This window comes from Microtus oregoni, unplaced genomic scaffold (genome assembly GCF_018167655.1).
Source record: "Microtus oregoni isolate MIOR12 unplaced genomic scaffold, Mior012 000060F_ref0000265, whole genome shotgun sequence".
In the NCBI taxonomy this organism is placed as follows: Eukaryota; Metazoa; Chordata; class Mammalia; order Rodentia; family Cricetidae; genus Microtus; species Microtus oregoni.
The window spans coordinates 1,296,788-1,321,114 of NW_024543870.1; the positions used below are offsets into that span (position 1 = coordinate 1,296,788).

At 45.8% G+C, this 24,327-nt stretch overlaps 1 protein-coding gene across 2 annotated transcripts in view; it reads right to left on the reverse strand.

The window, feature by feature from the left end:
• The window catches only part of LOC121439282 (transcription factor Sp3), a 47,014-nt gene extending 46,484 nt beyond the window's left edge, over nucleotides 1-530 (reverse strand). The window contains exon 1 of one of the 2 annotated variants that reach the window (XM_041639754.1): nucleotides 389-530. In XM_041639754.1, the coding sequence (XP_041495688.1) occupies nucleotides 389-395 (7 nt within the window). In that variant the 5' untranslated portion in view covers nucleotides 396-530. The remainder of the gene's footprint in view (nucleotides 1-388) is intronic. The other variant, XM_041639756.1, reaches the window with a different exon arrangement.
• Nucleotides 531-24,327: the final 23,797 nt, after the last annotated feature.

Genomic DNA, 24,327 nt, shown 5'->3' on the forward strand with positions numbered 1-24,327 from the left:
CCCGCGCTGCCCCTGCCCCCTCTCCTCTCCTCTCTCCTCTCCTCCCCTTTCCCTCCGCGGCGCTCGCCGCTCTCGCACCGTCAGTCACTCACACACACGCCCGCCCGCCGCCCGCGCCCGCACACAGGGGGATGCGCTCCCGGCGGGAGCGGGGCCGGCCCGGCCCGAAGCCGCCGGGGCGCTCGGCGCTGCTGGTGGGGGCTGGAGGGCTGGACGCTGGCTGGCGGGGAAGGGGAAGGAAGGGAGGCGACGGCGAGTGCGGCTTTGCGCCTCCACAGACACTCGGTCCGCACGCTCGGGGCCGGGAGCCGGCGGTGGCGGCTCCGGGCTGGCTGTGGGCGGCAGCGGCGGAGGCAGCGAGGGTTGCTCTCGCACGGCTCTTACGTACCGGTCATAGTGTGTTTAGGACACCTCAGGCGGGGCTCCCCGCCGCCTTACACATGGTGAGAAGCGAAGGCGGCGGCGGCGGGAGAGGATGCGGGAAGCGGCGGCGGACACGGCCCGAGCGGTCCGGGGATTTTTTTTTTCCTATTTTGATTGACTGTGCGGGAAACACAAAAGGTGGAGCCTCCAGCCCAAAAGGGGGGAAGAGGGTGACAGCCCGCCCGGAAGTTCCGCCCCTCTTCCCGGCGCTCATTTGCCGCCACGCTCGCCGTCGGCTGCGCTCATTGGTCCCGGAGCCCGTCCGTCGCTCGGCCAGGCGGCGGGCTTCCTGTTTGCCCCCGGGTGGAAGGGGAGAGACAATGAGCGGCCGTGGCGCTGTAGGTTCCTGAGAACGGCCCCGGCTCGCGCGTTTACCCCGCCGTGAACGCCACTGCCGCCAGGCCCGAGGCACAAGCCTCCTCTACTCGCCGGCCCTTGGAGCAGGCCTCGCCAAGCTGTCGGGGAGCTGAGCTGGGGAGGAAGTCCGTCCCCGGTGGCTCCGGCTCCGCTCGACGTTTCCTCCATCCTGGCAGCCGCCTGAGCTGGATCTCCCCAGGGCCTGGGCTCTCGGAGCTGCCTCTTGCCGGCGCTGCCAGGAGGCCACCGCCGCTCAGCCCCAAGGCTGCTGCTGCGGTCGCCGCTGCTACTGAGCAAACCGGACCCGCCCCATGAGCCCTGGGGGAGGGAGCTGGTATTGGGGGAGACACCCCCTCCGAGGCTGGAGGAGGACTTTTTCACACACATTCAATCCACTGTCGGATCCATCGCCTTCCCATCCCCCCTACAGACCCCCTTTAGCCCTTGGTTTCCAACCATCTTTTATGGACCCTAGAGGCAGGCGCTTATTGCTAAAAGGTATCTCAAGTCTCTTCTTAAGGGAAAAGAGTTTTAATTCTGGCCCGTGATAAAAAAACAGAAAAAAAACAGAAAAAAAAAAAAAAACAGGCTTAGCTATATTATACTTAATGAAGCACAATCACCTTTTCAAATTGTTTTGCTGCTTAATCCTCCTGAGAAAGCAAGTCAACAATTGCCAACATTTGTTGAAATAGTAAATCTCACTAAAGTGCCCTTCCCCCTTGGGAGCATTTAGGTACACTTTTTCACTTAGTGATTTAGGTTAACACGCCTTCCTTTGACATCCTTAATGACTTGCTGTCATTCAGGAGAAAAATGCTCAGGTTCTCTGTGTGCTCTGCCAACAAGAGACATAGCTGCCTATGTACCTTTGGATACATTTGCTAAAAGGTTAAATTCAAGAGGAGGAAACACTGTCCACAATACTTCATTTATTAGAAGTCTGTCTCAAGTTAGAATTAACCTTCCAATTATTGTAGTTATATTTTGTGATATTGTGAAGAGGAAACATCTAAACTAATGCACTAACTTAAAAAAACTTATTTCATTTGCAGAAAAAATGCATCTCAGTTCCAGAAGACTCATATTTGTTATCTATGCTCATAGAATAGCAAACCTGTGCTTATTATGCAAAATCTTACCAACAACTTGTCCTTAAAGCACACACATGTGCAGACATGCAAAAACAAAATTTGAAATTCTAAGTCCAAGAATAGGATTCATTTCTTTTAACAGTAGATTCCTGTGTTCCTATATTTCACTAGAAGTATTGCTTTTTAAATTGAATGGTATAAATAGTACACTTTTACACCTAATTTTTTGGAGAAAAAAATGGACTGATTGGAGGGATGGATGGATGGAAGAGCAAGGTATAGATGAAACCCAAGTTAATGGGAGTCACAGACTCATAACTTTATCCTGACCTGGATGCTCTAAAAAGAACATTTCAGACATTTTCTGATATTTTTAATGCTGACAATGACATATTCTCCATTGTGTTGTGAATGAACAATCTTTTTAGATCACAAAAATGATAACCCACACTGGCTATTTTGATACATATCTTCTAAAGAATGCACGTTAGCAAAAGCATCACTCAAGACTATGGTGAGCTTCAACAAACTCCAACCACATCGGAAAGAGTTACTGTTATAGGCTATCTTTTTTTTTTTCCGGGAGGAGGGGTTGATTTCTCCAGACAAGGTTTCTCTGCGTAGCCCTGGCTGTCCTTGAACTCAATCTGTAGTAGGCCAGGCTGGCCTCAAACTCAGAGATCCACCTGCCTCTGCATCCTGAGTGCTGGGATTAAAGGCGTGCGCCACCACACCCCACTATTATAAACTATGGTGTCTTGAAAGATTACTTTTTTCTTAACTAGTGCAGACACATTCAAACTGTATGCAAAACATATATGTATATATAAAACATGTAGTAACTAATATAGTATAATTCACAATGGAGTAATATGTTTTGGTATAGTCATTAAATAAAAATTTAAAAGTATAAATATCATGAATAAATCTCAAAACAGATCTGTTTTCCCCCATCCTCATGCCTTGGCCCAGTTTCTTATCATGTTTTCTCTCAAGATTTTCATGAGCTATTCCTGGCCAAGAAACAAAACCAGATCACCTTATTCCTCTGTAGACTAGGACAAAACTCAGTAATGACATCAGCTACAACTCCAAGAAAAGACGAGGAAACCAAGCTGGGACTGTAAGGCACTGCACTGAACAGTGAAATATGAAGTCATGATCAGCGGTTAGTCTTACCATATCTAGCTGAAAATGTCAGTGCTGTCTGGACAGCTGGGCATGTTTAACTGGCCTCTTGGTTTTCCTTTTTTCATCTATACCAGTGAGTTGGTTCAGAAGATGTAGAACTTGGAATCACTTTTAAAAAGCAGTGGGGGAGGGGCTAGTTACAGAAGCATAAGTTTCAAAACACACCAAGTTGTGACCATCCATGGATATAAATAATATGGTAGCTGTTGGTTTTAGTTGTCGCATTGACACAATCTATAATCACCTGAAAAGAGTCTCAGCGAGGACTGTCCAGGTCAGGTCGGCCTGTGTCTGTGAGGGGCTGTCTTAATTGATGTGTAAGATACAGCCCACCACAGGTGGCATCATCCCCTAGGTCTGAGTCCTGGATTGTGGAGACAGTAGACCAAGTTTTGTGAGCCTTCATTTCTCTCCGTGTATGCCATGCGATAGGCTGAATTCCTTGCTTGACCTCCCCCCTCTAGAAAGGACTGTAAGGTAGAATTCTAAACTGAAGGGAGCTTTCCTCCGCTAAGGTCAGGACATTGTGTCACAGCAACAGAAGTGACACCGAAACAGAAACTCACTGTAACATTCCTGGCGGGGATGACAGACGCTAATTCTTAAATGTTTGAAGAGGAAAATGAAGACCAGACAGAGATGACTTAGCAGATCAGAAGGGCTTGTGGCCAGTCCTGACAGCATACGGTTGGTCACAGGAACCCACGTGACAGAAGAAGTCTCCCCCACAAGTTGTCCCCTCACTATGACACGCATGCTGTAGCACTCAGGCCCTCCCAAAAACACCATAAATAAGTAAATATGAAAAGAAAATGTAAGAAAAATGAGATTTGAATGGATTTCCCAGATGCTGTCAAGTTTTACTTCAGTTAGACTGAGTGCAGCGCCATCGCTCTTCACACTGTGTTGTCTGAAATATTGTATCATCGTCTTCAACTTAAAGCAGATCTTTTAAATGAGTCCCTGTAAAGGCAGTGGAACAAGCATGCCTTGACTGACCAGTACGGGAGTGACTCATGACTCGAGGCTCCAGCCTTAGTCACCAGAGAACCGGACTAAAGCAAGGACCATAAAGACGGAGCATCTGGGAGATGGCTTCCGACGTGTGGGCAGGCTACCAGAGGACAGCCATGGCCCATAGGTAGGAGGGTTTGGAAGCAAAGCTAAAAGGAGGAGACCAGGGCACAGACTCAGGAGACTTTGCCATGCTCACAGTCCTATTGGCTGTTCCAGACATGAACAAGTTTCTTGCCTTTAAAACACTCCACGTAGGCCAGGCGTGCTAGTACATTCTTGAAATCCCAGCTGTTGGCATGCTGAGGCAGGAGAATCTCAAACTGGCTTGCTGGGCTACACAATGAAACTATCTCAAAATAAGAAGTGAAGAGGGCGGGCCGGTTATCTCAGTGGCCACGTGCTTGCCAAATATGTCAGAGACCCCATGTTCAGTCCCCGTCACCTATATATGACCCCTCCGTGGGGCGGCGGGATTGCCTCTGGAGTGGTCTGAGTTTTCCTTAAGCATGCTCTTGAGAGCTTGCCTTCCTGACACCAGTTTCAACATTCAGCACTAAACACTTCCTCCTGAGTACTCTCCTCCTCCAACCTCATCTGCTTTCTGGTTTTCTCTCAAATGAATATTTCTCCATTTTAGCCACACAGTCTAATTTAAACACACACGAACACGCGTGCGCGCATGCACAAACACAATCTAGGGCAGTGAAAATGCTTCCTATCTGTTCCTTACAGCAACCACTAACCACACGCAGCCATTAGTGCTTGTAATATGATCAGTGTGGCTGGGCAATTAAGTTATTTTATTTTAATGAATGCAAACTTAAATGGCTGCCCGTGGTCAAGGGCTAACATACAGGACAGAACTGCTTTGAGTATCGGCCCTCTTCCGGCCCTACACGTGAATACCACTCCAGACGCAGCTCTTGGGTCCTTGGGCTTTTCTCAGCAAGATCAGCACTCCTGCAACTCCAGCCACCACCTCTCAACTAAGGTCTGCCTCTTATCTTTAGTTTTCTGCTGTCGCCTGAGTTCCTGTTCCGTACCTTAGGCTCCATAAATTCCTCTTGAATGTCTCACTTAGCCTCAAACTGCAAATGTTCACAACTGAGCTCCTAACCTGTCTGCAAACACAGCTCTGCCTTCCCTTTGGACACTGTCTCCAACAATGGTGCCCTCATTTTTTTTCGCAGAATTCCAGGCAGGAGTCAGGTGTGACAGTCTTCCCCAGCTTTCCCGCTAGCAGAAGCCTTGTGTGGTACTGGCAAGTTTCCTTTATAATCTCTCTTAATTACTTGTTTGCTAAAAGCACAAAATTTATTGCCCCCTGTTCTGCAAAACCCTGCAAGGCTCTTACCCTCAGGAAATGGAGTCTGCAGAAGACACAAAATGTGTAATACTCAGTGGTGGACTGACGTTCACAGGGTCCTGCATTCAGTTTCCCACACCACAAAACAAATCAAAAGGAGTGGTGGCACATGCCTTTAATCCCAGCACTCGGGAGCAGAGACGGGTGGATCTCCACGTGTTCCAGACCAGCCTGGTCTACAAGATCTAGTTCCAGGACAGCAAGGACTGTTACACAGAGAAACCCTGTCTCAAAAAAATAAATAAATAAATAAAACAGACAACAAAAATAATCAGATAGACCAAATGCTTCGCCGAAGAACTCTCCCTTTCCTCTCAACCACTGAGCGTCAGCCAGCACTGCTGAAAGGCAGGAAGGCCAGCTTGGCCCTGGCAGGGTCTGCACTTCCCTGCCCTTTGTGTTCTACATCTGCCATTCTGCTCCTTTCCCTTTTCCTAGCTCCAGCTCCTTCGTGGGTCCTATCAAGGACAGCCCTCATAATCCCTCACTGTTCCACACTTGACTGTGGGTATCCTGCTCCCAGGTCCCTTGTGTTCCTGGCAACTGGGACAAGACTTTAAACTCCCTGCAAGTCTTCCTTAAAGCCTTCGCACGCACCTGGCGGCAAGCCCCTCCTCTTTAACCTTCCTTACTCTTATTGTGCACCCTCCACAGCTCTTTTAACTCGCGGCTTAGCAATGACTCTGCGCTGTCAGATACAGCCTAACCATAAGCATTGTGTTCACAAGCTCTTCTTACCTTCTGTTTTTGTTTTATTTATTTATTCATTAAATATAGAGTGTTCTATCTGCATGTTTGCCTGCTTGCCAGAAGAGAGCATCAGATCTCAGTACAGATGGTTGTGAGCCACCATGTGGGGGCTAGGAACTGAACTCAGGGCCTCTGGAAGAACAGCCAGTGCTCTCAGCCGCTGAGCCATCTCTCCAGCCCCCATTTTTGTTTTGTTTTCTTTTCAAGACAGGGTTTCTCTGTGTAACTGAGACTGTCCTGGAACTTGCTCTGTAGACCATGCTGGTCTCGAACTCAGAGATCGGCCTGCCTCTGCCTCCCAAATGCTGGAATTAAAGGCATGTGCCAACATTTTTTGAACAAGGCATTAATTTCAATAAGCTATAAGTTTGTAATTTTAGTATTAATGGTTCAAACTTCTTATTTTAATGAAAAGAACTATTTAATGATATGACCTACCATAAAATGATTGGGAAGGAGACAAACAAACAAAAAACAGTACTCACCAGTTGAACAAACAATCGTAATTGTAAAGAAGACGGTGATGGCCCTGTCTGAAATCCAGTCCGAGCCCTCAGAGGCTGAGGAAAGAAGCCTGTAAGTTCCAGACCAGGCTGGGCCGCCTGTCTCACTGACCTGTGGATTCTCTCGGGAGCCACCAGTCTCCAGCATAGTTTCATACCCTTGGTCACAAAGACAGCCTTTGTTAAACTGAGTGGGTCACAAAACAAGGTATGAACAAGAAGGGAAAAGGACCTGTGGGGAGGAGCAGGGGGGCTGTAGGGAGAGTGGAGGGACCGGCCAGAGGGAGAAGACAAGGGAGCCTATCCGGCGAGAGTAATTGGAATAGACACATTTATAAAATTGTCAAAGAACAAATTTAATTGATAAAACAAAAATTTTAGGATATATAAAAGGTTATTTTTCCAATTTAAGGTATGGAAATATTTCTTAACAGTATATAAAAAGATAACACTAATAAAGCCAAATAAACTGAATATAACCTACAAATCAATATTTATGTTATTATATACACCTAATATGTAAAATACATAATAAATACAAATTTTTAACACATAAGTAATTCTTATGCTCTGTCATCTAATTTTAAGAAATTTCTCTACTGTTTGACCACCCCTAACTCAAGAGTTCTGTCATCCGTCATGACAAGCATCCTTAATTATGCGTTTCATGAGTTGTTCTCTTAACCCAATCTAGTAAGGCATTTTTATCTAGCTCCTCTAGTCACCGTTTTTGCCTGCAAGCGTCTGGATTATTTTACTTGTCCCGTTCTCGCTTGCTGCTCTGCTCTACCTTCGCTCCACTCTGAATGCTCTGACTTCACACTCCTGTGAGGTGGTCTTTCTGCTCCATATTCCTCTGCCCCTAATGGAAAAAGCCACTTAACTGCTTATGTCCCTAGTCCACTCATTCCATCCCCTCTTTGTATTGACTGACCCTCCCTCTAGTTTTGTGTAACAAGCTTACTGCATGTTCCTTCTTCCAAACCATCGACATAATGAATAAAATTGGTCCCAATATTGATCGCTGGAGCTTTGTGGACCATCTATTCCAGCCCGTTCCACACTTTGATATCAAAATCAATGTTTAATCAACTTAAGTAGCTCATCCCTCTGCCGGACTTGGCTTTGTTTGTGTAGTATCATTCCGTGGTACTTCATCCCAAAGTCTAAGGACTTGGTTCTTGGCTTCCTCAGCGGTTATTCATTATTAGACTTAGCAATTATTTCATACCAGTGAGGCAGATAAGATAAATTCATTCTGACTCTCTCTAAATTAAATCATAACTTTCCGATGTTTTCAATTGTTGATTTCTAACAAAGCCTACCAATGCTTTCTCTATAGACATTAATCTGAGTAACTCTAGATCCTGTACTGGGGATGGGAGAGGGGGTGCATAGATAATGAACAGTATTTTAATGAGAGTTTTGCCTATTATAACTGTCAAGGTCATAAGATAAAACAATTCAAGACACTTTTGTCTTTATGGAAGACTTTGAACATCTATTAAGAATCAAGAAGGAAATATTTGAATTACAATAGTAAAAACTCAAGAGTCATAATCTGTAGAACCATACCTTTAAAAATGTTTTACTATATGTAAATTATACTTTGATTTTTAAAATTTATTTTAGTTTTATGTGTGTGGGTGTTTTGTCTGCTGTATGCTTGGTGCTCATGGAAGCAATGAGTCGCTTGGAAGAAGAGTTACAGATGGTTGTGAGCTGCCACATGGGTCCTGGGGATGGAAGCAGAATCCTCTGAAAGAGCAGCCAGGACTCTTCGCTTTGTAGAGCAGGCCAGCCTCAAACTCACAGAGATCCTTCTGCGTCGGCTTCCTGAGCACTGAGATTAAAGGCATGTGTCACCCCTGCTTTTTTTATAATGAGAGAAATGAGTCAATAGATTGCTCACTCTAAAAAGCCCAGTGGAAGGGCCGGAGATGGAGATGCGTCTCAGGAGTAGAACATCTTCCTGTCACCCAAGGCCCTAGGCACAATCCCTGGCGCTAAAACAGTGTAAACTGGGGTAAACTACTTCAGTCAACTCAACATTGACCTTGATATCAAAGTGTGAAGCCGTGTGGGATGGACGGACCATATAGTTCCAGTCAGCATGTTAGTTAAACTGTCCTGTTGAGTAGTGAAAGGAAGAAACCCTAGGAGACGGCCACAAGGACCTGGAGAAGGGACTAACACAGAGACACATGGTGGCAAAGGGCATGGGACAGGCCCCCGGAGAGTCTAACGGTGACTATTCTCTGTGGACACTTTTAAAAATTACATTTCCTTTTTTTTTTATTTCAATTCATTTCATGTGCATTGGTGAGAGGGTGTCAGATCCCCTGGAAGTGGCATTACAAACAGTTGTGCCTGCTATGTGGGTGCTGGGAATTGAACCCAGATCCTCAGGAAGAGCAACCAGTGCTCTTAACCATTGAGCCATCTCTCCAGCCCCTACATTTCCTTTTTTATTTCTTATAGCACATCCCATGTGGAGCCAGAGGACAGCTTGCAATGCTTGGCTCTTTTCTTCCTCACCGTGAGTCTTAGAGGCCAACTCAGGTGGTCAGATTTGATAACAAGCACTGGGAGCCACTCAGCCATCTCACGGGCCCTGTGGAAACTTTTTAAAGAAGATAAACACATAAGAACACAAACTTAGAAATGAATAGTTTGAAAGTAAGAAAAAAAACATTAATCAGCCAATGAAATGGAAAGAAGCAAAATCTCCTTAAGGCTTATTTAATATACGCTGAAGGATATTTAGGAGGCTGAAGGAATAAACAGAGCTCCCTGCAAAGGCTTAAACCTGCATTTCATGGGATGCAGCAGCAAGAGGGTAGGAAAGACATGTGTGAGCATCAGCTCCATCCTCCTGAAAGCAGAAACCCTTGCACACAGCAGGATCTCGGTGACTGTATTGGGAAGACTGATATTTAACTTCTGCAGCTCAGCTGTTCCTGGGTTGTTAAGGTTTTTAGTTTGACATTTTTTTTCCCTTCCTTCCTTTCCTTCTCTTTTTTTAAATAATTTTTTAAGATTTATTTATTGTGTATACAATGTTCTGCCTGCATATGTCCCTGCAGGCCAGAAGTTGGCACCAGATCTTATTACAGGTGGTTGTACACCACCATGTAGTTGCTGGGAATTGAACTCAGGACCTCTGGAAGAACAATCAGTGCTCTTATCCGCTGAGCCATCTCTCCAGCCCCTTCCTTTCCTTCTTTCTATTAAGATTTGTGTATTTCATTTTACAAGTGCCTGGTGCCCATGGAAGTCAGAAGGAGGGCACTGGATCCCATGGAACTGGAGTTACTGATGGCTTCAAACCACCATGTGGATGCTGGGAACCAAACCTGGATCCTCTGCAACAAATGCCCTGAACCGCTGTGCCATCTCTCCAGACCGCTAGAATTTATTTGTCTGGTTGGTTGGTTGGTTGGTTGGTTGGTTGGTTTTGTTTGGGTTTTTCCAGACTAGGTTTTTCTGAGTAGCCTTGGCTGCCCTGTAACTAGCTCTATAGACTAGGCTGGCCTCAAACTCAGAGATCCAAATGCTTCTACCTTCCAAGTGTTGCGATTAAAGGCATGCGCCACGAAGCCAGTCTAGAATTTTATTTACTTCTTTATATAGGTGCATAAAGTACAGGTGATGGAAGAGGGCATTAGATTCCCTGAAGCTAGATTTACAGGAGGTTGTGAGCTACCTGATGTGGGTGCTGAGAACTGAACCCAGGTCCTCTGCAAGAGCAGTAGATACTCTTAACCACAGAGCCATCTTTCGCCATAGTAAAGCATTTTTTGAGATGTCCCTAAATCTGAGTCATCTGATATTTTCATCATGCGGACTGTGTCATCAGTTTTGGGCCCTGACTTATTTTTATACTCAGCAAATGTCAGTACTTATTTTCATGGTTACATTAACCATTATGGACTTTAAGTCCACAGAGCATCATTTAAGTAAAAGGGATTAAATTAAATCAGTTGAGCAAGATCATATAATTAGAGCAAATTTTCTGATTCGCGATACAGTCCTCACATTACTGTCTCAAAAAGGGCAACATCAAAATTGCTTCATGTTTAAAAAAAAATTATTTAAACTTAGAAAATGACAGCACTCATTGCCCAAGTTCCTCCTGAAGCCGTGAGACATCAGCCTGCTTCCTGTCCATATACGTTTTCTTTTGTAAAAGCTGTATTATAGACAGATGCTAATTTTAATTAGCTGTTAAATGTGAGTATATCATTTATACCCTTTTATATAACAAGCATTCCTGGCATCATTCATAATCCTTGTGTAAAATTTCAGGGCATCGATATGTTATTTAATATACTTGTAGCTAAACCTCTGTACTGATCTGTGCGCACTTCCACAGGTCTAAGATTACATGCCTTTAAGTACCCTGCTAGGAGGGTTCTTTCATTCTTTTCTCTGCTTATTGCTTTGTTCTGTTGTTTGAAATGAGGTCTCCCGGTGTATGCCAGGCTCACGTTGAACTCACTGGATAGCTCTCGCCAAACTATACTCAAAATCCTCCTGCCTCAGCCTCCCTACTGGACCTGGTTACCAACTCTACTTTTATTTCTGGCCCATTTGATATCATCAGGAAATCAATGTATCTCTCCCCCTTGTTTTGTTTTCAATAGACTTTGTCTATTGAGTGAAGGAAGATGTTTTTACATAGTTATCACCTTTTGGGTGGATACCCTTTACTAAAGCTTACCTATTTTTATTTTATGCGTATGAGTGTATATATGTATATATGGTCACCATCTGTGTGCCTGGTGCCCGTGGAAATTAGAAGAGACCGTCAGAGCTCCTAGATTTGGAGATACAGTTGTGAGCTACAATGTAGCTTGTGTTTCACTATGGAGCTATCCCTCTGGCCCCATCATTTTCTTCTCAAAGTGACATCAATTTTATTAGTATTTTTATTAAATATAAATGTCTTCATATTTGGGGGTTTGGAGCTCGAGTCATTTGTTTTGGGTCTATGGGAGAGTTTTGGGGGGTTGTTGTTTGGATTTGAGGTTACTCTAATTTTTAAAAGATTTTTATTTTTTTAGATTTGTTTTGTTTTGTTGGGGGCAGGCCCATGCAGACTCCAAGGACAGTTTGTGGGACTTGGTTAAAAAATAAAAATGTCTAACATCAGAAGCTTTACATTAAACATAAGTAAAGAAAAAAACAAGTAAAAACAGAGATAGCTGGCTTTTTTATATAATTTGGTCAAGACAGGGGCCTGGGGAGATGGCCTAGTAGGTTAAGTGCTTACTGTATAAGCGTGAAGGCCTGAGTTCTGATCCCCAGCGCCCTCCTAAAAGCTGGTGCGGTCCTGTGCATGTGGTCGCAGCACTGCAGAAACAACTGAATTCCAGGACTCGCTGGCCAGCCAGCCTAGCCAAAGCCGGGGTCAGTGAGAGGCCCTGTCTCAAAAGCCAGCCTAGCCAAAGCCGGGGTCAGTGAGAGGCCCTGTCTCAAAAGCCAGCCTAGCCAAAGCCGGGGTCAGTGAGAGGTCCTGTCTCAAAAGCCAGCCTAGCCAAAGCCAGGGTCAGTGAGAGACCCTGTCTCAAAAAATGAGACGGAGAGTGATTGAAGAAGACACCCAGCCTCTGACCTCCTCATGCAAAGGGCACACAACTCCCCCACACCCGCACAATTTAAAAAGAAATGCAAATTGGCCGAAACCATATACACTGATGGTGTATAAAATGGTGTTTTGGAATATGTACATATCATGAAATGATTAATTGAGCAAATTAGCGTATGCATTACTTTACATACTTATCTTTTTCCTTTTTTGATTAACTAAGGACAGCTAAGATATTAGGACTTAGGACTGGCAAGATGGCTCAGTGGGCAAAGGCACCTGTTGCTAAGACTAATGAGCTAAGGACCCACGTGGAGGAAGGCATGAGCTGACACCACGCCCCCCCCCCACACACAATTAGTTTCTTAAATGTAATAGAGACGTTTAAATCTACTGTCTTAGACATTTTCAAGCATTCAGCCCGTTGTTATTAATTTCTGTCACCATGCTGTGCACTGAACCTGAACTGATCCCATGTAATCAAAATTGTGCATCCTTTGGCCAGCACCTCCCTACTTCCTGCCTCAGCACCTAGTAACTGCCATTCCACCCTTTCTATATGACCAGCGTCTCTAATTACATGTATGTGAGATCACATAGTAGTTATCTTTCTCTGCCTGGCTTGTTTCACTTAGCGTAATGCCCTAGAAGTGGGCCAAATTCTAAACCTACAAATTAGAAACAGTTCGCACCACTGATTACAGAAGGCTCCAGCCCAGATCTGGCTCCAGGATACTACATTATAGAACTATTTCCGTGAGCACTTACAAGCTGCCTGCATTTTAGAGTTCTCTTGTCAGCGACCTTACTCTGCAGCATGGAAGGGGAGTAGGAGGGATGCTCCAGCCCAAGCTGAAGCTGGGCTGCAGGCCAGGATCCGGAATGTGTCTGGGCATGCCTGAAGGGCTTGCCAGGATCTCTCTGCGGGAGGGATTGAAGAGGCTCACAGAAAATAACATCCTAAGGCAGTGGGTGTGGGGCTCCACCACAGTTTTCAGAGTCACCAGGGAAACTTTGAAAAACAAAGGCTTCCTGCACAAGTATATCCCTCCTTCCGGAAGGCTCTTTCTCTCTCTTGTTCCCTGACTCTCTCATTCCTAACCGTCCCACCCCATAGGCCTGCATTACCCCTTTAGCATCAGACTTGGCCCTTAGCTGTGTACCAATCAGGCATCATAGGCATATTAAAAGCTCCAGAAAAGACGAGGCTTCTGTCGCTAAAAACTCGCCAAGCTCTAATGGAGCAAGCCTGCTGAGAGAACATCTTTCAGTTCTACAGAGGCTGCCTCCATCAGGACTTAATTGTGACCACAGACCCTGTGCAGTTCAAGAGTAGGCACAGGAATCCATGAACCCCCAAACAGCTCGCTGTTTACGGAAGGTGTGTGTTTCCTTTCCTGTTTGTTCCGTCAGGTTATAAAGAGGGCGTGACCCTCCATTAACAAGTACTACCCTGGCAACTGCCAGAAAGCAGTAGTGAAGCCGGGCGGTGGTGGCCCACGCCTTTAATCCCAGCACTTAGGAGGCAGAGGCAGGCGGATCTCTGTGAGTTCGAGACCAGCCTGGTCTACAAGAGCTAGTTCCAGGACAGGCTCCAAAACCACAGAGAAACCCTGTCTCGAAAAACAAAAAAAAAGCAGTAGTGAACGGACTTTTCTAAGATCATAAAAAAGTCGCTGTGACAAGAATTAGCCAGCCAATGCTGCTGTTTCAGTTAATACGGTTTTTTACCTTGTATCGTAAGATACTAGGTACGTAGAAAATATGAAGTGCTACACACACACACACACACACACACACACACATACACACACGCCGCCCTCCCCACGTGCAGGTGCTTCAAGCTTGGTTTAAAAGCTTCGACCTAGCCCACGCCCATCGCTTCTTCTCCGCTCCGTACTCCCTGTGACTAACATCTAAGCTTTACCTAGTGTTTTAGATATGAATGCGCAGACACATCTCTCTTAAGTAGAGCCTCTGACAGTAGGAAGTGTGTCTTGTCCATCTTCTTTCCAGAGTAATCTATTTACTTCCTTATCAGAGGGAGCGAAATACATCGTAAATCTAGTAGCGTTGCCAGGCCTTTATGCTGTCTCTGTGAAAGGAACTAACCCTGTTCCCCTCACCCATAATGTTCTTAAAATATAGATAGTGTCTTGCTCTATTAATTTAGTTATCACCCACGTTTTGCCTGTCTTTTCTTTTTACTTGGATGTGAACCTCTCAGAGGTCCAGACTATGTAAACCTTCATGCTTTTTGTAAGGGACACGTGCCTTTTGGGAGAGCCAACCCTACTGTGTCCTGGTGTATTTGTGGCTCACAGCATGGAAACACCTCGGGGACGTGTTTCCTAAAACACAGATCTAGAAGGAACAGAGACTAGGATGGATGGGAGCAAGACTAAAACACAGCTGTTAAGACAGGGATTAAGCAGAAGCGTCAAATCATCATATCATGGAGTTCTTTTCAGAAAGGGAGAAAGCCAACGGGAGCGAGGCCTGAACCTGTTTGTGGGGAAGAGCAAACAGGAAGGCGGCCGGGAGATGGGTGTGGCTTGGTTGCAGTGCTAGTGCTTTGGAAATGGCTCCGTTGCAGACTTGGCAAGAGCTGCCAGGTAGTTTTAGGTTTTGTCATTCTTGTTTTGTTTTAACCCTGACGCCCTATTTGGTCTTTTCTAGATCTGTGTCAGGAATTTCTCACTGTGGTCATTATATGTAAGAGAAAAAAAATTGCACTAGTGAGATTTGGTTTTGGCAGACTGTTTTCAAAATCCATCAGGAGCAGATGAGGATGCTTTCCTGGTTTCCAGAGGCCCTCAGGGAGACTGGCAACCTTCTCCTTTCCTTTTCTTTTCAGTTTAATTCTGTGTTGGTTCATTTACTCATCCCCCCCCCCCCCAACATGTTAATGCACACTCAGCTCCTTAACGTGTCTTTGGTGGTTGTGTGATTTGTTGAGCAACTTCAGCATAGTGACTTCAGTGTGTTACAGGGTGACCTTGCTGGACAGAATTAACTGACCATGGACAGAGTCTCCACTGTCAGACCAGCTCTTCCATGGTCAAGGCTCGGACTAGGGAGAGCAAAGGTACAACAGTTGAAGTCAAGCTGTTTGGTAGCTACCCGTATCGATAGTAGATGCTTATAAGCCCACCCAGACAGCAACCTTGGAGCCCAGGTGTAAATTAAGGGTTAATGCAGCTGGGAAATTAATATTACATTACTCATTTATCTTATCACAAGTTTAAAGTATTCATTTATCATTTTAAAAGCTTTCACTGAGTTCCTATGTGTGGGATCCATCACTAAACCAAAGGAAGATCCCATCCTGGGAAGTTTGCACACTAACAGGAAAGAGTCCCAGATGCCGACTGTCATGGAATAGTTTTGTATCTTCTTTAAGGCTGAATCCTTGTGGTTAATTTCATTCTGGGCTCAAAAATAACTTTTGTCCCATCCCTTGAGTGTTAGGGAAATCTCTATCTCTGGCATTCAGGTCCAAGCAACCCCCTCTCCATGTAAAGGTGTGCACATGTTAACTATGTTTCTCCCAGTGCTCAGGAGGAAGAGGCAGGCAAATCTCTGTGAGTTCGAGGTCAGCCTGGTCTATAGAGTGAGTTCCAGAACAGCCAGGGCTACACAGAGAAACCCTATCTCAAACAAACAAACAAGAAGATGAAGAGGGAGAGGGAGAGGGAGAGGGAGAGGGAGAGGGAGGAGGAGGAGAAGGAGAAGGAGAAGGAGAAGGAGAAGGAGAAGAAGAAGAAGAAGAAGAAGAAGAAGAAGAAGAAGAAGAAAAGAAAATTTTCTGGGGCTGGAGAGATGGCTCAGAGGGTAAGAGCATTGCCTGCTTTTCCAAAGGTCCTGAGTTCAATTCCCAGCAACCACATGGTGGCTCACAACCATCTATAATGAGGTCTGGTGCCCTCTTCTGGCCTGCAGGCACACACACAGACAGAATATTGTATACATAATAAATAAATAAATATTAAAAAAAAAAGAAAATTTTCTTAAGTTCATTAAGTAACAATATGAACTTAAAATCCACTGCTTTGTTATACTTTACTAGCATATGGGTGTGTATGTGTGTGTGTTTTGCTTGTATGTATATATGTGCACCATGTCTGTGCCAAGTGTCCTTGGAGGTCAGAAGAGGGCATAGGATCCCCCGGAACTGCAGTTACAGACGGTTGCGAATCAAACCCAGGTCCTCTGCAGAAGTAGCAAGCGCTCTTAACCACCGAGTCATCTCTCCAGCCTACTAAAATCAGTCTTTCAAAGTTCAAGGAAACAAGATGAATTCCTGTAGTTATATCATGTAAGTGAAAATATTCTTGCTTGCCTCTGCTTGCTGACTAAAGGCACCACCGCCCGGCAGACATTACTCTCTTCTAAATATACAATTGATTTCCCTTACCACCCATCGAGGACATAAAGGAAACAAGTGTGATGCAGCGCTGTGTCCTTTCGCATACTCTGTGGAAGAGGTAAGATGTTCTCGCTCTGCTATGGAGTCCTGGAGCAGAACTCCAATCTAATTTCTCCTTGGTATCCCTCCCCCATACTTCAAAGGTCCCGCTCACACTGCAGATGAAGAAGACCAAATTCCTTCAGACCCTAGACTTTTATTTCCCTCCGTGGAAATTTTTGTCACTTGTATGAAAACCTTCTCTGCTAAGATAAGCAAAGCCTGGCTTTCAGTCACTTTCATCCACAATCAGTTCAACATATGTGGCTGCCTGAACAAGTTGACTGATGGGTAGATAGTTGTTAACATGCACAGGGCCCGAAGATAGCTACCCTGACAGTACACTAATTCTTAACCCACATCTGCCAAACCCCAGGGCATGATGAACATTGTTTTGCTTTATTTACAAAATTGCACCCTGTGCTCTACTGCCCTTGGATGTTGGTAAAAAAAAAAAAAACAAAACAATGAATGCATTATAACAAATATCACAGGACAACAACTAATAGCTTACACTAATTAAAAATGAAAACTCAAAAAATAGCCTTATTGCCAGACCACCGGGAAGGGACAAAGTCCTCCAACCAGACCGCTAAGACTAGGGTAAAATATAAAGAAGATCTTGTATCTTTTTCTTCCTTTCTTTCTCTCTCTCTCTCTTTTAAATTTTGTTTTTGTTTTTTGAGCTAGTGTGTCCCTATGTAGTCCTAGCTGTTCTGGAACTCACCATGTAGACCAGGCTGGCCTCAGACTCACAAAACACTACCTGCCTCTGCCTCCCAAGTGTTGAGTACTGGGACTAAGGGCACTCACCATCACACCTGGCTGTTGGATGTTTTTCTAAGTAGTTCAACAGACAGGCTTGGTGGAGGGTAAAGAGATCAGTGAACAGCAGGCTGTAGGAGGAGCAAGCGACTCCCCAGTCGGGCCCAGGAAAGATCCCTGGAAGAGGAACAAGCTGCTATTGCTGGTACCCTCAGCTGGGCAGGGTCATATTTGATTTTTGAGAGGTAGAGCCTAACCTTTATAGCCAGAGCTCTAAATAGAGCTTATTCCCAGGCAGGAAAGTTTTCCTCGTGCTTAAGAGTGCATACTGCTTTTGCAGAGGACCCAAATTCAATTCCTAGCTCCCTCTTTGGGTGGCTCACAACTGTAATGGATTGAGGCGCACAAGACCATGCCACAGGTCTCTGAAGGCAGCTGGACCTGGGCGGGGAACCACACAGCAGGCAAGAGACAGACGGATAGGCACGCCATGCAGAGTGAGGTTGGATATTTATTTAGTAGGTTATGGAAGTATGGAAGGGAAGGGGGAGAAGGAGAAGAGCAGAGAAGCAGAGGGGGAGAGTGGAAGAGAAAGAGAGAGAGAAAGAGAGGAGAGACAGAAGCTGCTTCTTCGTTCGAGAGGGAGATGGAAAAGAAAAGATGGAAAGACTCAGGCTACAAGCAGGAAGGAAGATCTGCCTGCCTCAGCGGAGGGGGGAGTGGGCGTGGCTTGTCTCTTAAAGGGACAGAGCAGATCATTACAACAACCATCTGTAAATATAGCTCCTTAGAATCCAACAACTCTCCTCAGATCTCCACACTCTCATGCACCTATCCATGCACAGAAACACACATAATTAAAGATGAATTTTTTTGGTAAATACATATAATTTAAAATATTTTTTTTGAAATCCTTCTCTGTTTAACTATTAGTCTTAGCTGATATGAACTCCCATAGTTTCTTTTTTTTTTTTTTTTGGTTTTTTTCGAGACAGGGTTTCTCTGTGGTTTTGCAGCCTGTCCTGGAGACCAGGCTGGTCTCGAACTCACAGAGATCCACCCGCCTCTGCCTCCCGAGTGCTGGGATTAAAGGCGTGCGCCACCACCGCCCGGCCCATAGTTTCTAAAATAGTGGAAGGTTGTGTGTGTGTATGTGTGTGTGTGTGTGTGTGTGCATTGTTTAGATATATGAATGGGTAGACAGATAAATATCTCCAGTCCTGGAAATCAAACCTGAGACCTTGAGCATGCTAGTAAAGCATCCCCCCACCCTCCCCAGCTATAACTCTAGTAGCATCCATGTGTTTTCTTTAGTCCTATATTATTTTAACACTTAAATAAAACATATTGTCTATCCCATACACAGAAACCATGACTCTAATCAAAAATTACAGACTGCAAACAAACGCACACACTCATATGAATGCACACACATGCAAGTGCAGTTCATGCACACACTCACGGGTACCAATGCTTCTGCCCGTCTGACAACATAGGAAGCAAAATTAACCTACAACCCAAACTACAGAGTCAGTCTACTTGGTGTCCACAACTGCGCATACCCTGATTTGTCTTCAAGCCTCTCCAAAGTTTTGCATGGCTATCAAAATATTTTTGGAAATACTGTAATGTTTCTTCTTTTCCCCTGGCTTCGTATTTCTGGTAAGGCCTCATCCCTAAAATACCCTTCCTCTGGGACGCTGAAATAACGGTCCCAGAGCAGCTGCCAGAGTTAAGAGCCACTCAGAGATTTGGGACACATTTCCAGGGAGGGCTACTTGTAATTGTAATGAATGCAGTCAAAAGCCCAACCCTCTGAAATGTTCAAAGAAACAGGTGGGAGGGGAGGAAAGAACCGTGCATCTTTCTGGATCCTCTCGTTTTCGTTCACAATGCTATCTGCAGTTTTACTTCCCTTTTTTCCCTTCTTTGGTCTCAGCGCCACCCCTCCCCTCCTCTGTGTTTTATTTTAGATGTGCGTGCAAAAACAAAGCAAAACGGCCAACCTCCTTCTCCCACTGCACCGACCTAGCCCTCCCCCCTGCCAGAGCGCTGAAGTCATATTTCTCTATGGCTGACTTCCTCCTATGTTGGTGCCTCAGAACTGGATTCTTGGTACCCAGAACCACCTCCCCTAAGTTCAAAGCCAGTTAGAGGGCACATCTGGAACACAAGAGAGCTGGGCTCCACCGGCTAGCGCAGGGAGAAGCTTCCTGCAGATAAACCACACTCGCTGGCTGTGTGCCACGCAGGGTCTTTGCCATGCTATACCTGAAGATACCCATCTTGAAATCAGTAGTTGTCATCTTAGAGTCACCTGGGAATTGTTTTTGAAAATACCTTTGATGGGGGGTGGGGGGTGGAAACTGTCTTCAAACAAAAACAAATAAATCTTTGTTCGGGCCTGTTGAACCAAATCCCTGGCCTGGGCTGGGAGGTGTAATTTTTCTTTCTTTTCTTTCTTTCTTTCTTTCTTTCTTCCTTCCTTTCTTTCTTCCTTTCTTTTTCTTTCTTTAAACAGCTCCCAGATGACTCTATTGTGCAGCGGGGCTAAGAACCACGCCGTAGATTTCGCTAGTGGAAGCTATCCAAGCCCGAGCTTACTCCCTTCCTTCCAAATGCTCCCCAGGAGATTCCTCTGCCTGTTCTCACACCAAAGAGTTCTGGAAGTCAGGAAATAAAGTCAGGCAGCCTAGGGGACGCAGTTAGGTAGAGAAAGGAAAGGGGTTGAAATCAGAGGAGGTGCCTAGTGGTGAGGATGGCCTGAAGCCTGACTCCCCCCGCTCCCACCCCACTGGCTACGTGGGCTGCACGCAGCTGGTGGACATAAAGCCATCTTCTAGACCTCCTAAGCCCGGGGAAGGGGGGTTGACAAAGCGTCGTGATGCTCAGAGCTCACGCTGGAGAGAGAGGGGGAAACTCTAAGTACTGCAGGACCCTGGAGCCCGGAACTGCAGAGTTGCAGAGACTTTGAGAAAAGAACACAGTCTCCAAACAACAGAGGACAATTTAAGAATTGAAGTCACATCTAGGCTGAAAAGAAAAAACTATGATTTGTGTGTGCGCGCGCAGAGGCAGCTGAGAGGCAAACTGATGTGCGTGATGCAATCCGCTTCTGGTCACAGGAAGGCCATGACTTCGCGGAGGTGGGGTAGGAAGGGAGGGAGACCGCTTAAGAGTCTCCAATCACCACGATCCCTTCAGTCCCTCTCACCGTGTGGTTGAAAAATAAGCAAAACCCCACTTGGAGCCCAAAGTTCAGAGGCGCTCTGCTCCACTACCGGACACCCCCGGGTTACTTAGGCAACTGGTGGACCCCCCTCCCACACTTGTAGGCCTGTGGCTGTGCAGGGGGAGGGGCCTGCCCCCACTGCCGAGTTCTTACTCAGTGCTTCTTGGCCATCTGCCTGCCTTCCTCTGGCACCGTTGTGCGGCTTTTGCGCTCTTGGCTTCTTCCATAAGAGAAGGTCTCCCTGCCTCCACCCTCCTTTCTCCCTCCCCAGAAGTCTCAAACTTTCTGTGGGAAAGAATGTTCTTACTGCTGAAGTGAGACTCGGGCAGTCAGGCCTTGCCCTGCAGGCTCTCCCCGGAGTCGGCCTGGCCTAGGTGGTGTGTGAGGGGCACTGACAGGAAGGTACCACTGCTCGGCGTTCTCTGGGCAGAGCGGCTGGATGCCTCAGGGTTTCCCCTGGCACTCATTGTTCTCTGATTCCTGAGCATCCAAATATTAGGTCTTTGTCCCAAGAACAACCCTGCGCAGCAGGGCTGATGCAGATGTGCAACCTGGATGCGGGCCAGCTCTGGAGGAGCAAGCAGTTTCTGGTTGGGGGTTTTGCTTTAAATGTTTTCTGGTGCAAAGAAAATTCTCTCCTACGCCTCCAACTTAGTGAACTTCTGTACCTAGACTGTTTTTCTTTCTCCTTCCTTCCTTCCTTCCTTCTTTCCTTCCTTCCTTCCTTCCTTCCTTTTTTTGCATACAGGGTCTTTCTATGTGCTGCTGGCTGCCCTGGGACTCACTATGTAGACTATACCGGCCTCTGGCTCACAGCGGCACTGTTAAAGGTGTGGACCACTGGACGCAGTTTTGTTACCTAGACTTTGGAATGTTTTTCTCTTTTTGCTTTTTTTCAAAAGAAACCCAGGCAAAGACCCGATAGGAGAGAGGGATGACAGCTAAGAAACAGTGGGAGAGTCAACCTGCCGTGCCCCAACACCAAACACACGCATGTCAAGGTCTGTGCTGGTCATCACCTCTCTCTCCAGCCCCCAAACCAACAGCACAGCTCCCAGGAGCGGATGGGGGTACCTCCCATCTCTAAGAATAAAAGCTCTATACAGCCAACAACTGTATTTGCAGTCTGATCTAATAGTCAGCCAGACACCCCTCCTGAAACGCTGTGTTAGGACTTTAAAACCTGTAGGAACTGTCACAGACTCTGGTTACCAGCAGAAATGCCCAAAAGGCAGATCCTCCCACTGGAGCCATTGACAAGAAACACCCTGCCTGGAACAAGTATTCCTGCTGCAGGGGTTTCTTGCCACTCTCTGTTTTGTTTTTTGTTTTGTTTTGTTTTGTTTTTCCTTTTTTAGAAACCAGAAAACATGAAGGATAAAAAGGGCTCCAGTTGTAAGTAGGCCTGGCACAGTGAAAACCGGAAAATGGGCCAGGAGGGAGAAGCTAAGCTTCCAGCTCCCACCCACCCTAGGGAAAGACAAGGGACCCTCTCCACAGCTCAGGGCAGACGGAAGCAGCTGGGGGATTGGGCACAGAGTGCACAGAGCAGCGTGGTAGAGAAGCCAAACCAGAGAGCCGGGTGTCAAGGATTCAGTCTCATAATCACCATGACAAAAATAAGGGCCACAGGTCTTGTAGCCCACCTCTGCTTTGTGGTCTTGAGCAAAGTCATTTCAAGTTTTTCTTCCTTCATGATAAAAAGATCACTCTGTTCCTTGCCCAGGACTTGTCATAAGAACCAGATGAGAGCATGTGAAAGCTTTAGAAATATAAGGTTGATTTACAAATGGCTCCAAATATTCATTATTAATACTACTTGAAATGAAATAGACCTTCCGAGACAGGTACTGTCTTAAATATCATTCCTCGTAGGAAGCACAGGGATTAGCTTTTGCTAATTGACTATGCAGGATTTGGTGACTGCATCTGCCATGTCATATTTTTCTTGTAATATTCCAAAGTGTTCTCGGAGATACGTAAACAGCCTCATTATGTAAAAAGCAGTTATCGTGGCTTGCGCGAAAGTGGGCTTCTACAGAGCAATGTGGTAGAGTTTCAAGGATCCCCTGGGGAGGCTCTGCACAAACCTGAGTGGGTGGTGCAAGTCTTTAATGAGAATACATAAAAATGATGTCTATTCTCCCTGAATGCAGCTATGGCTATGATTTGTGAGTGGGCTGCTCAATGAATTCAGAAAAACATCTCCCTCCAGCTCCAGCTGGCAAGATGTCAAGACTGAAAAACACATCTCTGGGTTCTTCTTCTTTCCCCAATTGGGATAGATGAGCCTAATTCTCACCACCCCATTTCCTTAAGCCATTAACAGTGATTGAATCTCTGCCCATCCCGGTGAGCGGCACACAGACCATTTCAGTGCACCGTAGCGCCCGTAATATGGAAAACTATGTTGTGAAACTTCAAATCTACTTTTAATTTCATCTTTGACAGAACAAATTGAAGTCATGGGTTCTGCTTCACCATGGCCGCTTAGCCGGTGGCTGAAAACTCAGGCACCCTTCAGTTTGGAAGCTTCTCTGTCCTCTCAGTGTCGGGTCAGACGCCAGCCTGATGGTTTCAGTCCACGGAAAGGGTTTGCATGGACTAGAGAGGGGATAAAAAGGAGAAGCAGACGCTAGTGTTCCTGAGGAATCGGGGATCAGAGGAAAGAGACAGCGAGGCAGCCTCAAGTCCAGTTATTGCGTGTGCACTCGATACGCAGAACCTACGTGTGGCTGAGGAAAGAAGCTTCACAAGACACAAGCCATTTCAAGCAGCAGTCAGAATTTTTAGAGGGGGTATGGGATGGGAGGTGGGGGGTTTCTCTCTGTATCCCTGGTTATCTTGGAACTCACTCTGTAGACCCTTGAACTCACGGGGAAATCCCCCTGCCTCTGCCTCCTGAGTGCTGTGATTAAAGGTGTGTGCCACCACCGCCTGGCCCTTAGTCACTGGTTCTTAAGTGACCACACACAGACGATTGCATGCATTCATTTCAAAAGTATTTGTTCGTGTTTTTCATCTACTCTGCTGTGCATTGTCAGAGGAAAGCAAAAGATGAAGAAACATCACGACTAATTATTATCTCTATCTTACAACAAACACATGAGGTCCTTACCCTTGTTCTGTAGATGAGAAGCTTAGCAACATTGTGTAACTTCCTCAATATTTCCTAAGTGCTTGTTGGCAGAGAACGAGTCCATCTTAGAACCATCTGATTCTTTGCAATTAACTGGTACATTCATCTGCCTCCCAGAGACAGGGATCTTTCGTTTGTTTTATTTTCTTTCAAGATAGAGATTCTCTGTATAACAGCCCTGCTGTCCTGGAGCTGACTCTGTTACACCGAGCTGGCCTTGAACTCATGGAGATCTACCTGCCTCTGCCTCCTATGTGCTGGGATTAAAGGTAGGCGCTACCACAGCCCAATGGGAATCATTTTAAAGGTGAATTTTGAATTGGTTTTTGAGGGTAACATAGGATTTGGATTGCAGAAGAAGGGGAAAGAGTGTACTACATATCTGAGTTCATTTCCTCAGGGCCCCAAACAGTACCTAAACCCAGTATGGAT